The sequence below is a fragment of the Phoca vitulina genome, unplaced genomic scaffold (assembly GCF_004348235.1).
Source record: "Phoca vitulina isolate PV1807 unplaced genomic scaffold, GSC_HSeal_1.0 scaffold7, whole genome shotgun sequence".
In the NCBI taxonomy this organism is placed as follows: domain Eukaryota; kingdom Metazoa; phylum Chordata; class Mammalia; order Carnivora; family Phocidae; genus Phoca; species Phoca vitulina.
Genome location: NW_022589710.1, coordinates 62,777,877 through 62,795,884, shown reverse-complemented (window position 1 = coordinate 62,795,884; position 18,008 = coordinate 62,777,877). Strand labels below are relative to the sequence as shown.

Here is an 18,008-nt window from a genome sequence, read left to right as displayed (position 1 = left end):
CAGTGGAACGTGGCCAGGCGGTGTGCCCCGGGGCTCTCCCTGCATGAGGGAATGTGACCATGACCCTGGGTGGCGTAAGGCCCACATTTCACAGGCCTGGAGAATCTAAGTACCATGATGAAGGTCACGCAGGTAGGAAGGAGTGGCTTTGGCATTGGAATCCAGTTGTACTTTTACTGCAGAGACCACGCTTTAGTGGCCAAAGAAGTAAATAATACCAATCAATAAGGAGAAGAGCTGATGTTAATCAGAGGCGTACTAATTGCTAGACATGGTGTATTAGTCTGGGTCCTCCAAGAGGCCAGTGCCAAGATGAGATTAAAAGTTCAAGATGTTTTAGTACTGGAAGTCCTAGCCTCAGCATCAGACAACAAAAAGAAACAAAAGGCGCCAAATTGGCAAAGAAGAAATCACTCTTTCACTCTTTGCAGATGACATGATACTCTATGTAGAAAACCCAAAAGCCTCCAGCAAAAAAATTGCTAGAACTGCTACAGGAATTCAGCAAAGTCGCAAAATATAAAATCACTGCACAGAAGTCGGTTGCATTTCTGTACACTAACAATGAAGCAGAAGAAAGAGAAATCAAGGAATTGATCCCATTTATATGCATTGCTCCAAATTATATGGATCCCATCACATGCAATGCACCAAAAACCATAAGATACCTAGGAATAAGCCTAACCAAAGAGGTAAAGGGTGTGTACTCTAAAAACCTATAGAACACTTATGAAAGAAATTGAGGACGACACAAAGAAATAGAAAAACATTCCATGCTCATGGATTGGAAGAATAAATATTGTTAAAATGTTGATGCTACCAAGGCAATCCCTATCAAAATACCATCATCATTTTTTCACAGAGCTGGAACAAACAATCCTAAAATGTGTATGGAACCAGAAAAGACCCTGAATAGCCAGAGGAATGTTGAAAAAGAAAAGCAAAGCTGGCGGCATCACAATTCCGGACTTCAAGCTCTATTACAAAGCTGTCATCATCAAGACAGTATGGTACTGGCACAAAAACAGACACATAGATCAATGGAACAGAATAGAGAGCCCAGAAATGGACCCTCAACTCTATGGTCAACTAAATCTTTGACAAAGCAGGAAAGAATGTCCAATGGAAGAAAGACAGTCTCTTCAATAAATGGTGCTGGGAAAATTGGACAGCCACATACAGAAGAATGAAACTGGACCATTTCCTTACACCACGCACAAAAACAGACTCAAAATGGTTGAAAGACCTAAATGTGAGACAGGAATCCATCAAAATCCTAAAGGAGAACACAGGCAGCAACCTCTTCGACCTCAGCCGCTCAACTTCTTGCTAGATACGTCTCCAGAGGCAAGAGAAACAAAGGCAGAACTGAACTATTGGGACTTCATCAAGATAAAAATCTTCTGCACAGCAAAGGAAACAGTCAACAAGACTAAAAGACAACCTACAGAATAAGAGAAGATATTTGCAAATGTCTTATCAGATAAAGGGCTGGTATCCAAAATCTAAAAGGACTTATCAAACTCAGCACCCAAAAAAACAGAAAATCCAGTCAAGAAATGGGCAGAAGACATACCCAGTCACTTCTCCAAAGAAGACATACAAACAGCCAACAGACACATGAAAAAATGCTCAACATCACTTGGCATCAGGGAAATACAAATCAAAACCACAGTGAAATACCACCTCAAACCTGTCAGAATGGCTAAAATGAGCAAGTCAGGAAACGACAGATGTTGGCAGGGATGCAGAGAAAGGGGAAGCCTCTTACACTGTTGGTGGGAATGCAAGCTGGTGCAGCCACTCTGGGAAACAGTATGGAGGTTCCTCAAAACGTCAAAAATAGAGCTACCCTACGACCCAGCAATTGCACTACTAGGTATTTACCCCAAAGATACAAATGTAGTGATCTGAAGGGGTACATGCACCCCAGTGTTTATAGCAGCCATGTCCACAATAGCCGAACTATGGAAAGAGCCCAGTGTCCATCGACAGATGAATGCATAAAGAAGATGTGGTATATATATACAATGGAATATTACTCAGCCATCAGAAAAATGAAATCTTGCCATTTGCAACAACGTGGATGGAACTAGAGGGTATTATGCTAAGCGAAATAAGTCAATCAGAGAAAGACAATTATCATATGATCTCACTCATATGTGGAATTTAAGAAACAAAACAGGTGAACATAGGGGAAGGGAAGGAAAAATAAAATAAGAAGAAAACAGAGGGAGACAAACCATGAGCGACTCTCAATCATAGGAAACAAACTGAGGGTTGCGGGAGGGGAGGTGGGTGGGGGGATGGGGTAACCGGGTGATGGGCATTAAGGAGGGCACGTGACGCAATGAGCACTAGGTGTTATATGCAACTGATGAATCACTAAACTCTACCTTTGAAACTAATAATACACTATATGTTCCTTAAATTGGATTTAACTTAAAAAAAAAATTTTTTTAAAAACTCAAGATGTTTGATAGGAAAACATCTGTGAGAGAAAATGATTTGGGAGCCCCATGAGGCTGGGGGGGTGAGGTCAGTCTGATACAGGTCCGACCCCCCAATCTAGGAGATCAGGGAGTGTCTGGGACTGGGGTTGGTTCTAAGGGAGTCTGGCCAGGCCGTGGAGCCTCCTGGACCAGTCACCCATCAGAGGAGCCCAAAAGCCCATAGGAACAGGTCTGCCTTGGTGTTTCTGCTTGGTCACTGGAGGGAGCAGCCGAGGGGCCCTGGGTCAAGCCCACTCCCGTCAGTAGACCTGCGAGGCAGATTCTCACAGCCCCACACACCGTGACATGCACCTTGCATTTTCTCATTTCATACTGAAAAAAAAAAAAAAAAATCTGGGAGCTAGGTCCTATGAATGATCCCATTTTACAAATGAGAAAACCAAGTCCAGGGTGCCAGGCTGCTAATAATGCAACCTGTCTGAGTTCACAGAGCTGGAAGCGGCCAAGTAGGGAAGGGAAGGAAGTTACATCATCAGCTCTGTGGTGGTGCGCTCATCTCCGAGGCCCCCTGCTTCCAACCTCAGGGCCGTTAGCTGGCTGCCCACAGTCACGGGAGAAGGATGCAGGGGCCCCGACGAGAACCCCAGCCCCTCTGGCCTCCAAGTCCTGGCTCTTGCCAACATGCCACTGTCTTGCCAAGGCTCTGCCCGCTTGTATTTTGTCTGACCCCTGGAAACTGGCTTTTGTGTCCACGACAGAAACTATGCCAGCTAGAGCCGGAGGGGCGCGTGAAGGTGGACCTGGTGCTGCGGGTGGCCGAAACCCTCCTGGCGTGTTGCCGTGAGGACCAGAAGCCCGAGATCCTGGCCCAGCTGAAGGACATCAAAGCCCAATGGGAGGAGACGGTCACCTACATGACTCACTGTCACAGGTAGGGTGGCTGGGGACCCTGGCAGGCCTTTGCAGCTGCTGGGGACCCTCCTTGGCCGCCACCACACTGTCCTGGGGCCTCCGCCCAAGGGACATTTCTCCAGTCCTGGGATCGCGGGGAACAAGATGTTCTCTTGGGATTTTGGCCAGCGCCGCCTGCCTCTTTCTAATTATAATCAAGCTTAATGATGATAATAGGCAGTGGGAGCCCCCTCGTGTTTTGCCAACAATTAGTTCTTAGTAACTTGCCATGTGTTCGTCCTCCAGCAGAATGGCAGAGTGGCTCTGGAGTGAAAATTGCCTTGCCAGCAATTCAGCCTAGATCTCTGCCTAGACCTGGGAGCCAAGGAGGGATGGGGGTTAGACAGACCTGAGATTGCCCCTTGCTCTGCTGGCTACTTGCTGTGCGGTCTTGGGAAAGTTACTTGACCTCTCTGAGCGCCAGGCTCCTCATCTGGATAAGGGGTGTCACCAAGTGTTCCTTGAAGGTGGTCGAGAAGATGGAAGAGGATAACAAATGTCAAGGGCAAGGCACAGTAGGCCCTAAGTACACGGGAGCCGCCAGCGTCCCCTTCATCTTTATGAAACCAGAATGTTGAGGGCTGGGGTGACTCGGCCCAGTGGTGTCTGCTAGAATTCCAAAGTGGTTTGATGTGGGCTGGATAGGCGGGGCCATCTCCATGTTACAGACGGGGAAACTGAGGTGGGCGAGGAGGCAGGGAGAGGCAGCGAGCTCATGGCACCTCTGGAACCCACACACGGGCCCCCAGCCTTCTGCCCTCTGAGCCGGGGACAAGCCCCCAGATACTCCTGCGCTCTGGACACTATTAGACACGGGGGATCATGGCCCCATGCTCTCTGTCTGCAGCCGCATCGAGTGGGTGTGGCTGCACTGGAGCGAGTACCTGCTGGCTCGGGATGAGTTCTACCGCTGGTTCCAGAAGATGATGGTGGTGCTGGAGGCCCCCGTGGAGCTGCAGGTGGGCCTGAAGGAGAAGCAGTGGCAGCTGAGCCACGCCCAGGTGCTGCTGCACCACGTGGGCAACCAGGCCGTGCTCCTGGACCGGCTGCTGGAGGAGGCGGCCTCCCTGTTCAACAGGATCGGGGACCCCAGTGTGGACGAAGATGCCCAGAAGAGGATGAAGGCCGAGTACGGTGTGGTGAAGGCCAAAGCCCAGGTGCGTGAGGTGGGGTGGGCTCTAGCTTCGCCCCTGCATCCAGTTATCCGCCACTGTTTACCCATGCAGCTACACGTTCGCTCCCTAAACATCTACCCCCGCGCCGTACTCGCCATCTACTGCGCACCCACCCAACACCCAGTCACCCGCCGGCCACCACCATGCATCCACCTGCTCGCCCTCCTACCCACTCCCCATCTGTCTCCCCACTGAACTACCCAATCTGCCATTCGCTATCCCCCCACCCACTACCCATCCCCATACCCCCCAACCATCTCTCTGTGCCCACCCTCCCAGCCATCTGTTACTCATCCAGCCATCTCCCGCCAGCCTAACCAAGCTCGCATTCACCCACTGTCCATGCACTCGCCCCCCCACCCCCTCACTACCACACATCTGCCTTCCACCTACTCACCCACCCACCCCCCCGCCTTCACCCACCTGTCAGCCTATGGTGTACCGTCCACACACCTGGTGCTGCCTGGTGCTGAGTACACATGTGGTGCTTAGCACGTGTGCACTGACTGATGCTGTGATGCTCGCCTTTGCCCGGCTTCTCTCCTCTTCCCCCCCCCCCTCCTTCCCTTCTACCACCCTCCAGCCCTTCCTTCTCTGCTCGATTTTGACCTTCCCCCAATCCTTCTGCCCATTCTTTGTCCCCATACCCACACCTCATTATATCCTTAACTATTTTTTTACAGATTTTATTTATTTATTTATTTATTTATTGAAAGTGGGCAAGCAGGGGGAGGGGCAGAGGGAGAGGGAGAGAGAGAATCTCAAGCAGACTTCCCGCTGAGCACGGAGTCCAACGGCCCATATATCTTTGATTTTTAACCAGTCCGTTGAGTTATCAATTTCCATTACGGGTATTTTTTAAAGAAATTCTAATTTTTCTTTTTTTAATTACCTCCCTTGTTCTTTCTCTCATTGTATAAATTTTGCCCTCCTTCCAGATAGGGGCTCTATCTGTAAGCATTCTAAGTATACATAGTTTGCAATCTCCATCAGATTGTTCAGGTGGCTGAAGTCCAGAGCCTGACCTGACGTCCACTGGGTCTCCTGAGGGGATGAATGATTTCCTTGGGGCCTTTGTAGTTTTGAGCTGTGAGCTTGTGCCGAGCAGGACTCTATCTGTAGATCCCTGTGGCTGGGGCCTGACCCTCCAAGTGGCCTGTGTTTGCTTCAGCCAGGCTTCCCCAGGAATTCACCTTCATGAGTCCTCTGTTCATATCAGTGTGTTCGCTGGGGAGTTCCTGTTTCTAAACTTGAACCCCAAGCCAAAATTATGTGAGAGGCCCCTGGCTCTGTACTCTGAAAGGTGATTGTTTTTCTCATTTGTTTTGGTTTTATTTTTATCCCAGAGCCCAAGCTGAAACCCGGACTTCTTTCTTGTATTTTGCATATGGGGAGATTTTTCTAGTTCTCCCTTAAGGGTTCTGACATTTGGCATTGACTCCTCTGCCCAAGTCTCACTTCCTCCACCAGCCTGAGCACTAAACCCAGGAAAACCTCAAGCACACCTGTGAGTTTAGCAATCTCTAATCTTTGCTTGTGGTCCACTCGATGTCTCTTCCCTTGGTGTGTGCACACACAGGCCTACGTTTAAACAACGCTTGTTAAATTTTGTGCAGCAGTTTTGGCTGTCGGTCGTGGAAGGGTATTCAGGCTTTCTAGCCCACCATATTGCTGGGTCCTTCCTGATTGCAGTTTAAGGGCAACAGGCCTATAACAAACAGGGATCCTGGAATGCACTAACAAGAACAGGACTGAGGTCCCTGAATGCTTGGGAAGGGACCTGGGTTCAAGCCAGGCTCTGCTGCTTCCCAGCTGCATGGCCTCGGGGCAGCTCACCCTACCTGCAACCAGGCTGAGGACTGAATGGGTTCACAAGTGAGCCCTTTGAAAACTGCCAGATGGCCTCCCAATAGAAATTTACCTCTACTCTCAATAGCAATGAGAATAAATAGCAACCACCATGGAGCTTGAGACACAGCAGGTGCCCGGAGCTGTTTGTTGAATGAATGAGAGCCCCACCCTTCAGCTTGGCGGCACACAGTGCCCAAGGCCCCGGAGGGAAGGGACTGGAGGCTGTGGGGCAGCTCTGTCCGGGCCAGAATGGAGGGGCAACGTGGGTAGGGAGCCTGGCTCTCATATGCATGGCCAGTTGGCCCTCCCCAAGTCCTGAGTGGGGGCAAGGATCATGATTCTCCAGGTCTGCCCCTGGGGCCCAGGCAGAGAAGCTGCCTGCCCCCGTGGCCTCCTTGTTGTGACTTTATAGGAAACAGGTGCTCCTGTCAATCAGCAGAGAGCCTTTGCAGCATGCAGAGGACAGGAAATGGAAAGTAGTTAGGCTTGTGGGTGTGTGTGTGTGTACACACGTGTGTGCGTATGTGTGCGCGCGCATGTGTGGAGGGGGCGTGCCGGGGGCCCCTCGTGAGCACCAGTCCTGGCCCACGTGGGGAAATGATCACCTCAGAGATCCGCAAGGTCACTCCGGGGGACCCTTCCCTCACTGGATCCAAAAGATCATAAAGCACGATTCTTCTTGGCGACGTCTATCTTTTCTAAGTCTCTTCATGTCTTTGGGCTCATTTGGTCCTCCCAGCCTTCTCGTGTGGTAGATAGAGCAGGTTTGACTGGGCCTATTTTGCAGACTTAAACAAACATCTAAGTGGCAGGCCCCACTGTCCCACTAGGAAGACTCAGAAGGTTCTAGGCGACGCTTGAGGTAGGCTCCACCCTCAGCAGTGCCTCAGGTCCTGGCCCCGTGCCCATTGGCGAGGGTCACGCTGAGAAAGTGGAAGGCAGCAGTGAGTGGGAGGTTTGGAGCCCCTGGAGGAGGGAGCACCGTGCTTCCTGGGGTTTCCAGGAGGCAGAGACCAGCTAGCAGGGTCTGCGGGGCAGGAGCATGGGGGCGCCTGTGTTTGCGGGGTGACCTGATCCTGCGTGGAGAAGTAAATTCAGTTTGGCTTTTCCAGCTGTTGGCTGAAGCTCACAGACACTGGATTTTCTCTTCCTGGCCACCAGAGCCTTGGGAGCTCTGTTCTTACTCACGGGGGGCCCTGTCAGCCCGTGGACAGGGAGGGGCTGGTGAGCCACGGAGCTGCTGCTTGTCTCCCCCGGACTGGGCCATAGCAGACCAGAGGTGCCGGCTAGGGAGGGGTCGGGGCAGGCCCCTACGAGCCCTCTGAAGTCATATGCAAACCTGTATGAGTGCCTTTTGCTGGGGAGAAGAGCTATAGCTTCCTTCAGATTCTAGAGGGGGGCATGAGCTTCCGAAGACAGAATTTACTGAGCAAATCAAACTTTGGCGCTGTCCTTAGTAAGAGATTTAACTTCCAACCCCAAGGTCCTCATTAGTGAAATGGGATATAGCCCCCCAACACACACCAACCCCCGGGACACAGCCCAGCCTTCCAGCCCTAGACAACAGGAAAATACCCGAGCTCTATCCTAAGCAAGGTGGGGAACGCTGCATGTCCTGGGGTCCCTGAAGATCCTTCGTGGTCCAGATACCTCCTGGGCACCTGCCTTGGACATTGGACAAAGGCCTCACCTTGCATGGAAGGCTTTCCCAAGGCAGATAAGAAAGCCAGCCCAGGGCAGGCAGCTGAAACGCTCCTAGCCCAGGGACAGGACAAGGGCCGTGTCAGAATCCCCAGGGATCCAGGCCTGTGCTCAGGGTGGGTCTCCGTGGCGTTGTCCTAGTCCGCTCAGGCTGCCATAACAGAACACCACAGCACAAATGTATTTCTCATGGTTTTGTAGGCTGTGAAGTCCCAGATCAAGGTATTGGCAGATTCAGCCCCTGGTGAGGGGCCTTTTCTTGGTTTGTAGATGGCTTGTAGAGAGAGAGGGGGACAGTAAGCTTCTGCTGTCTCTTCTTATAAGGGCACCGATCCCATCCTGGGGACCCCACCCTCATGACCTCAAGTGATCCTAATCTCAACGGCCCCACCTCCAAATACCAACACTTTGGGGGTTAGGGCTTCAACCTATGAATCGGGGGGTCACAACTCAGTCTGTAGGGGACATGCTTTGTATTAGTCCCTTGCCTTTCCCCAGCGAAGAGTGCATTTCAGCATTTCTCAAGCTAGTTAGCAGGTCATAGTTTTCACCCCCTGAAAATCCATGTTTGACTTCCAATATGTTCATTAGCAAAGCCACTGGTGTTGCGGGGGACAGGAGCACAGAGGCACTGTGGGGGCCACCTCTGGACTGTGGCCTTTGCGGCCACCCCCTGGAGGGAGGTCCCGGGACTCGATCTGCTGGCCAAGCTCTGGGGTGAGCAATGGCATATTGTCAACCCCAGACCTCAAGAGTCAAGAATAGAGCAGGCTGGTTGCCAGTGGGGTCCTGCTTGTTTACTATGAGTTTTATTTTTAATCCACCAATTACATTTTGTGAAAGGGCCAGGCGCCCAGCAGCATCCCCCGCTTCCCAAGGCGGCTCTCGAAGGGGGCGTGTCCGTCTGGCATCTGGGCCATGAATCAAAGCGGTTGGCGCAGGCTTGCAGAGGCATCAATCCACGCTGCCCTTGTTAATTGGTTGGGTTTTGACATTCCTGACAACTCTGCCTGCCACCGATGGTTTAATTGCTCGGTCTGATGAGGGAAGGTTGAGGACTCCCCCATTTGTCACCCCTGTCATCCTGCAGCGGGGCCGGCCTGGCCGAGGCTGAATTGTGCTCTGTGATCGTTCTGCCTGGCACAGAGCGGGTCTGGACGCCTGCCCCGCTCGGCCGTGCAGGGCTCCGAGCGTCTGCTCACTCTCATGGAGACTTTTATTTACTCTGCGTTTCCCAAGCGCCAGCCAGCACCTCATTGCTCATACGCGGGGCCGCCGGCCAGCACGTTCCGGGGCAGACTTCACTTTGCTACAACATTTATCACCATCATCGTCAACCAGGGGCCCCGCATTTATTCTCTGCTTGTTATTCCTGACCCACTTTCAGAAATGAGGCTTTTCCGGGGACAGGGGCAGCTCTGGAAGGGTTTTGATGGATGCAGACAATCCTGCGGGAAGAGGGGGCCAGCACGGGAGGCGTGATGGAGAGGGCCATGGTCTCTTGGTCCACGTTTGGAATTCAGGCAGCCGCTGTGCGCTGCTGGTGATGCTCTGAGCCTCAGTCCGTTAGTGGGAGGCTCCCAGCTCTTCACTGAAGGACTTGGTCCTGTGCCTTGGTTTCCCCATCTCTAAAATGGGGATATTTTCTCCTCCCTGTCTTGGTTGTTGCAAAGGTCTAAATGAATTAATATGAATATTTTCAGGTGTGGTGAGGACTTTCTCAAAGGGCAGGGAAGTTTTCTGAATCCACATGTCTGTCCACACTTGCTATTCGAGAACTTTTGACTCCGTTTTGGAGAGGGTCAGCGCCCTCCTGGACACAGCCAGCTCCCCGGCTAAGTAAGAGCTGAAGCCAGCAAACAAGGGCCTGTGGGCCAAATCTGCCCCATCTCCTGATTTTGTACGGCCCACGAGCTGAAAATGGCTTTTACCTCCTTAAAGGGAGGAAAATAAAAAGCAGAATCTTTCAGGACATGTGAAAATGATACGAAATTCACATTCCAGTGTCCCCATTTGAGTTTTATGGGAATACAGCTTGCTTTACGGGTTTGCCTCTGGCAGCTTGTGAGCCACAACCTAGCACCTTAACTGGCTGCACCAGACACCACAGGGCGGATAAAGCCGGAAACACCCACTGTCTAGTCAGCCCACCTCTGGATCGGAGCGGTGATTTTGGAATTGGGCACTGGCCACTTAAAATCTTGTCTAGAAGGCCCTTCAAGAGTTACGTGACCTCCCAACATCAGCCTGGACATCTGCATAATGGGCGGGCTTGGCATCATTGGGAAAATTAAGATCGTGCTTGCCATGTTCCAGGGTTCTAGGCACATAGCGTGTGCTTATGAAAAGGAAGTCCCCTCTTTCGCTCTTCTTGGCTCTCCTTGAAAACTTCTCTCTGCTGGCCACACTCCATGTTGATTTCTTCCTGCCTTTAGGGAAGCGTTCATTCACAGAGCACCTTGCGCGGGGCCTGGGGAGGAAGTCAACCAGAGCCCGGTGCGTCGGGAGCCCTTGGCTCCCCCAGCGGATGACAAGGCGTGGGCAAGGCCAGGAGGAAAGCACAGGACGAGGGAAGGCTGCTCATTGAGCCTGGGGGCAGCGGGCCAAGTCAGAGGAGGTGGGGCCTGGAGGTCAGTGTATCTGGGTGGAGCTGCTCACTTGCCCACTCCGGCTCTCTTGGGTGTGACAAGAGTACAGGGGACAGCAAGTGACAGGAATCAAAGGCTCACAGGTATTAGGTGCTGACTAGCTGCCCAGCGTGATTCTGGGGTTGTGTGAGCTCTGCATTTAATCCCACTGCACCCCAGTGAGGTGGGGGACTGTTATTATTAACCGTATGTATAGGTGCCGAGACTGAGGCACGAGGCAGGCCAGGGTTCAAGCTGTGGGCAGTGGGCTCCCGAGCCCAGGGTGTTGACCACAGGGCCCTGCCCTTGACCCGTAGGCTGCAGCACTGAGATCTGGGCCTGTGGGCAGTGGGGAGCCATGGAGGGCTTTAGAGAAATGAGGCTGTGTGATCAGGGATATGTTTGAGAAACAGAGTCCCTGGGGGCACAGGTCTTATAGCAGGGACACTGCTGTTTCCCCGATGACAGCCGCCCTCAGGACACCATCTTGTCCCTGAGTGGTTAGAGCGAGAGTGGGATTGTCTGCAAAGCGAGGTGACTCCAGCTCATGCTAGCAACATCACCGTACCCGTGAGGAAATGGGGGCAGCCTGCTGCTTATTTGCATGCCCTGCAGACACGGCTGGCTCGGTGCACAAATGCCATTGGCCCAGTCTTGCCTTCTGGGTTTGAATCTTGGTGCTCTCCTACCCAGGTGACCTGGGGCAAGTGCTCTCTGAGGCATCGCTCCGTGCCTCAGTTTCCCCATCTGTCAAACCAGGATAATAATAATAGTGTCAGCTGATGGGGTGGGCAGGAGAGCTCAATGAGATGGTAATGCACCTCAAGTTCCTCGAGCGGTCCTGGCACCTTGGCGAGTGCTCCAGTGATCACTTTGTGTAGCAGGAGTTGTTACAATGCCCCCGTCTTGAGTGCTACCCCCAGGGCATGGCAGGAAAACATGTCGTTGACAGGCCCAGTGTGGACATGCTTTGACCAAGAGTCTCTTGGTTGACTCTAATAAGGTAGAGAAGAGCATCTGGGGATGTCTTTATCTTCGGCAAAAGGACAGAGGGTTGATTGCATCACACACACACACACACACACACACACACACACACACACACACAGAGGCAGGCCTTGAAGGCCAGGGGTGCTCTGGGCTGGGGACCTTCCTAGGTGGTGACTCTCCTCCCCTCCCACAGGACAGAGTGAGTCTGCTGGAGCAGATGACCCGGGAGCATGAGCATTTCCAGGCAGATGTGGACGAGTTCCAGCTGTGGCTGAAGGCGGTGGTGGAAAAGGTGAGCAGCTGCGTGGGACGGACCTGCAGACTGTCCACCCAGCACCGTCTCTCCATGCTGCAGGTAAACTGGGCTGTGTCTCTGTCAGAGGGGGCCACTGAGGAAACGCTCAGATCTGGGGGCTCTGTGTTGTCGTTTGTTGGGTGTGCTGGGGGCCACGAGATACAAAATCCACGGCACACAAACCCCACATGAGAAGCCTGGAATCTAGTGCAATATGTTTGGGGCCTCTGCTGCTTTCTGGAAATCTCTGAGCCAGCAGGGCATTTGGAAACCCAAGGCGGGGGCAGCATGGTCTGGACCAGTGGGTCTCAAATAGGGGACATTCCAGCGATGTCTGGAGATACCTTTTGGTGGTTACAGCAGGGGGTGGAGATGCTAATGGCATCTAGTGGGTGGAGGCCCGAGATGCTGTGACGCATCTTGTGACGCACAGAGCAGCCCCCACAATGGAGTGACCCCACTGCAGGTGTCAGTATGCCTCGGGTAAGGAACCCTAGCGTAGGCATCAGGCCTGCGGTGGTGAGAGGCTTGGTCCACTCTGGCCTTCCTGAATGGCTGTGACCTTGAATGAGCTTCTGACGTCCTCTGTAAAGGGAGTGTTACTTACCGTCAGTAATTCAAGGACCACATTATAAGTTTTGCCATAGATATACAGCCCCTGTACCATTTATTTCATATTTGTACTTAAGGTGACTCTTTTTTAAAAAAAACAGTGAACAATGACCCAAGAACATCTTACATGACTAGTATGAGAATGTTCATCAGACCATATTTGTCATAGTCCCAAACTGAAAGCAAACTCAGATTTTAATCAGCAGAGTACTGGATAAACATATCGTGGAACAGGAGATATATATATATATGAATACTACTCACAATAAAAAAAATAAAGTACTAATATATACAAGAACATGGAAGAATCTAAAGGGCATTTTGCTGAAAGAAGCCAGTTTCCAAAGCTAATATATTCTATGATTTCAGATATGTGGAGTTCTAGAAGCTTTTGGGATATTAGAAATGCTCTACATTTTGATCACAGTGTGGATACACGGGTGTGAATATTTCTCAAAACCATCTGAACAGTAGTGCTTAGGATCTATATACTTGACTCCATGCGTTGACAGTTCAATAAAAAAGTGAAATATTTTGAAGGCACTTTCAAACAAAATAGATTTAAAGGTGTTTATATAAATTTTTTTAATTAAAAGCGGATGAATATTTTATTTGAAGGGAAAATTTACATCATTGTCATGAATGGAAAACCAGCACTCACTCCTAATTTGTAGAGAACCATAAAATAAATATAATGAAACCAAATGGGGTCACTAGGCTCTCTTTGGCTCCATACTTCTGCCAGCCGAAGGCTCCAGGCCTGAGGCTGCCTCCGTCCGCGTTAAAAAGGAAGATCAACAAACGTCAGAGAGGGTTGAAGATAGACCCAACAGAGATTTTCTCCTTGACTTAATCAAATGGCTATAAAAGACACCGGAAGGGAATTCTGTCCTCACCTTGCGTGTCAATGCTACGAAGGCAGACAGTCCACTCCTTGGAAAGGCGCCCTGGACTCTAACCTGGGAATCAGGGATGGGTGTTTAGCATGACCTTCCCCGGGGCTCGGGAAAATGCAGCAGATGTTTTCTCTCTCCCCTCATGCTTTTCTCTGTCTCCGCCCCCCCCTGCCCCCTTTAGGACATCGCCGATGATTTTCCCCAGGGTGAGAAGTCCTTGAGGAGGTTGGAGGAACAGGCTGTGGGCATCATCCAGAACACCTCTCCTCTGGGCGCAGAGAGGATCACCGAGGGACTGGAGGACATGCGCAGAGTTCTGGAGAAGCTGTGCGTCCTCTGGAAGGAGGAGGAGGAGCGGCTGCAGGACCTGCTCAGGTCCATGGGGGCCTGTGAGCAGCAGTGGCAGCAGCTGGAGGCCGAGCTGGGAGAGTTCAGGAAGGACCTCCAGAGGCTGGCCAAGGAGGCCCTGGAGCCCGCAGCAAAGGCGGGGACCGAGGACGAGCTGGTGGCCCGCTGGAGACTCTACTCGGTAAGCAGTGTTCGGCTAAGACATGGACCGTCCAGGTGCCCTGTGTGCCTCGGGGCCTCACCACTTGGAGCTCCCTTGCCTGGGGAGGCAGGGGGCGTGAATCAAGCTAAGCCTTAAGTACACCCACTTTAGTTTCCCTGGATCTTTGGTAACCTGAGTTCCCTGGGTGTAATACGCAAATTAGGTGTTTGTACCCATTTTCCAGATGAGGAAACTGAGGCCTGGAGGGATTTCACTCCCCCCACCCCCAACATCCCCAGGATCAAATGATGAGTCAGAGGGTAAATAAGACCAGAGGTGGATTGGCTTTGAGTTTGCCATTCCCTTGCCCAGTGGTGGGATGTGGGGTGGACTTCCTGAGCCCAGAGCAGGGAGAGTTAGGTCAGAGGGAAAGTTCTTCAGTGTAGAGATGATGGGGTTCTGGGGAGACCCAGCAGACAATGCCCATCCTGGGAGGGTGGGGTGGCTTCCCACTCAGACACAGCGTGCAGTCAGAGTGCATTCGCCTTCCTCCCACCCGTGTACACACTCAGGAGGTCTGACTTACGGACAGAGAGATTTCTAAATAAGGATTCACATCCTCCCCCACTCCTATCTTTACTTACTAACTCACTGGGTTAGCTCCACCTTAGCGCCATTAGGGGAAATGTCTAAAAGAAAAACTACCCAGATCCCACCTCCAGTCTGCATTGTTGTTCTGTTTTTTCTCTTCCTTCTAATGCTTGCCCATCTGCAAAAATATTTTTGTGTGGGTAGAAACAAGGCACATAGTGTTTAGGGCTCACTGAGCCTCGTAGCAGCCCAGATTCCCCTGCAGCGACCACCTTTGCCCAGAGGGAACGTGCTTCCTCTTTAGGACTGTCCGCCTCGGCGCGGGTGGAGGTGGAGAGCACAGGGGTCAAGGGCGGGGGCTTTCGGGTCAGACTGCCTGGGCGCAGGTCCAGCATTCTCTCCTTGCTAACTGCGTGGTCCTGGGAGAGGTGCTTTAAACCTCAGTTGTATGCAGAACAGGAATGAACCCACGAAAGCTTAACAAGTGCTTGGCATAGCACCTGCCAAAGCCGGTTCTCAAAGAGGACAAAGTCGGGAGGGAAAGCCTAGAAAGCCCTGCCTCTGTCCCATCATGAGAGCTCCCTGCCTGCGCCCGGCTGTGTGTCAGGAAGCCTGTCCTGAGGCAGGAGGCTGACCACCTCCCTACGAACTCTCTGCCCCACCTGGTTCCAGTGTCTTCTCAATTACAGTCAAGCTGTGACTAACCGCAACCAATGAAAGGAAGCGTGGAATTTCTGACTCAAGACGTTTGTTCGTGGGGGAGCATTCACACGGTTGTCGTTTGCACTTACTGTGCGTTCTGTAGGAGGAAGCAGGCACACACACAGCTGACCTGCTCCATCCCAGCCCTCGGAGTGGCGGGGTGCCCTGGGACGAGGCCCACGAGACCCACCTGCTTCGGCCGGGAGCAGCCGTGGCCCAGCAGAGCAGGGGAAAGGTAGAGGGCACTTATCGCATCTTGCACCAAGAAGGAAATGTGGACTATTCCCTCTTTTGAGAAACAGGCCTACTTCAGAGAAGGTGGTAGTGTCAGGACCCCAGGTGAGAGAGCCACGTGTTCACCTTCAAATCGACACAGTCCGGTTATTATTTATCTGGCATGCAATGTGCTGAGTGCTGGACAAACCTCTGCCGGTGGGGGGGGGGGGTACTGCCATGATCCCCTTTTATAGATGGGGAAACTGAGGCACTCATGAGTTGAAGACTTGCCTGTGGTTATGACCCTACAGGTGGAGGCAGGGATTTGAACTTGAACCTAGACAGTCTAACTCTAGAGCACATGCTTCTAACCCGCTGTAACAGCTCAGACTCCCAGCTTTAGCAAATTAGCACAGTGAGAGGCAAGGACCAGGAGCGAGGACACCGGAGCTCAGGCTGGCCGTGATGTCCTGATCTCTGTCCCAGTCCCGAGACCCTCCCCCACAGAGAACAGGGCGAGGGAGTGATCTGTGGCGTCCCCCTGCGGACCAGGCAGGACCATTCATTGGCTTCAGGGAGACTTTTTGTGCCTGAGGTTGAAATCAGAGCAGTTTTGTGGCTAACGCAGCATTGACCACAGCTGCCTCACACGGCCCCCCTCCCGGGCATCCCAGCAATCCAGAAACTCAAGATGCCCACATCATGGGTGCAGAAGGCCAAGTGTCTCTTGTCCACAGCGTGGCCAGCCTTCCTGGGAGCGGGTGTGCGGGGCTTCCTCGTGAATGGTTTGGAAACTGCGAGTTCACACACACCAGTTGTGTCTTCCTCTTCTATGAAAACTTGTACGGATTTCATTACATTTGCTTCATGATTGAATGTGGACAGATTCCGCATCCCGCTGCCCATACAGTGTTCCCTCCTGCCCCTAGCGGCTGCCTCCCATCCATCTGAGCTTGCGCCCTTGAGCTCCGCGCTGGTCCCAGTTCACTTGCGGTTCGCCCAGGACTGAGGCTGGCTGGTGCACTAGTCCCTGTGAGTGGAGGATCTGGACCAAGGCTCAAGGTTGCGTGGGGGGCAGCTGGGGAGGGGCACGGCTAGGCTCCTGCTCTGTAGCCAGTGCCTGGTCAAGGGGGTGGCCCCATTTTACCAATGAGGGAACCCCCCGGGTTGCCCAGCTAGGAAGGGGTCGAGGGGGTTTCCCGGACAGCCTGTGTCATGCCAAAGCCCAGCCCTTTCCACTACCCCATCTCACCTCCTACTGAGCACGGGCCCAGCAAGCGTCAAGGTCAAGGTCAAATTCCGCACTTCCTAGGACAGCAGGAAAGGGCTGTGTCTGGTGTCAGAATGCAGTCCAGCGAGTGGAGTTGGTTCAGGAGTGCTCAGGGGAAATATCCTCTTGGCCTGCCAATAACACGAACCAGATTCACAAAGCACCTTAGATTGTTGTTTTCCTTTAGTGCCGCAGAGTCTAAGAGCCAGAGGGCCCAGCTCCCATGTCAGGTCCACTGTCTACTTGCCCTGCAACCGTCAGGAAACTCTCAGCCAGAGTTCCCTTGGGTATACAATGGGGACACGGAGAATTACTTCCTAGGGTCTTTGCCCAGCTTCAGTGAATGGGACACCCAGAGCACTCAGCGTGGTGCAGTGTTCCCAAGATACTCGTTGTTTGTATTATTAGGTGTGGGCCCTCAGGACAACACTGAGGTCAGTGATAATAGAAAAACCAGCTTGGTGAGAGCAAATGCCAAGGTCAGGGCACAGAGCGGGAGAGCGGGGCTGAGCTTCCGGAGACCCCAGTCCCTGCCCTGGGTGACGGGCTTCTCCCAGGCTAGCCCACTCCCACCTGCCACACTCGTCCCCCGGTCACTGACTCTCCCACGCCCCTCTGGTTTCGTCCCTGTGTCGTAGGCGACGCGGACAGCGCTGGTGGCCGAAGAGCCCCGGGTGGCCCGGCTGCAGGCCCAGCTGAAGGAGCTCATCGCCCTCTCCCGTAACCCGCAGCCTCTCTCCGACAGCGTGGTCGCTGCCCTCCAGGAGTTCCAGAGGTATCCGGGCTGAGGGAGGTGGGACTCGGGCTGTGCCTTGAACCTCACGCTCAAAGGGTCTTCTGACCTCATCGAAGGCCATCACACCTGGTAACTCTAACATAATTCTGGCGCCCTCAACCCCTGGCATTTTGTTCCCAGAAGGAGGACTGGACTTAGCTTTGTTCCATGCGGCGTGGCTCATTCACCGACTTCCATCCCGTCTCTGTGTAGCATCACGGTGGGGAGGCGTCCACCACGTAATGGCCAAAGGGAGGGCTCTTCAATAGACAAACACCACCCTGCTGCCTGCAGATGGTGCTGACTCAGCATCCGAGCCTGTCTTCAGACCAGCCTCTACCTCCGCCTCGGCCCCTGGGCTCAGGCAGAGCCGGGGCTCCAGTGTCCTAGCTCAGCAAACACCAGCAAATCAA

At 52.7% G+C, this 18,008-nt stretch overlaps 1 protein-coding gene across 1 annotated transcript in view; it reads left to right on the top strand.

The window, feature by feature from the left end:
- SYNE3 (spectrin repeat containing nuclear envelope family member 3) overlaps window positions 1-18,008 on the top strand; it is a 90,589-nt gene that overhangs the window by 40,541 nt on the left and 32,040 nt on the right. Inside the window, exons 3-7 of the mRNA XM_032405872.1 lie at window positions 3,212-3,384; window positions 4,252-4,561; window positions 11,942-12,103; window positions 13,733-14,080; window positions 17,459-17,595. Coding sequence (XP_032261763.1) covers window positions 3,212-3,384; window positions 4,252-4,561; window positions 11,942-12,103; window positions 13,733-14,080; window positions 17,459-17,595 — 1,130 coding nt within the window. The remainder of the gene's footprint in view (window positions 1-3,211; window positions 3,385-4,251; window positions 4,562-11,941; window positions 12,104-13,732; window positions 14,081-17,458; window positions 17,596-18,008) is intronic.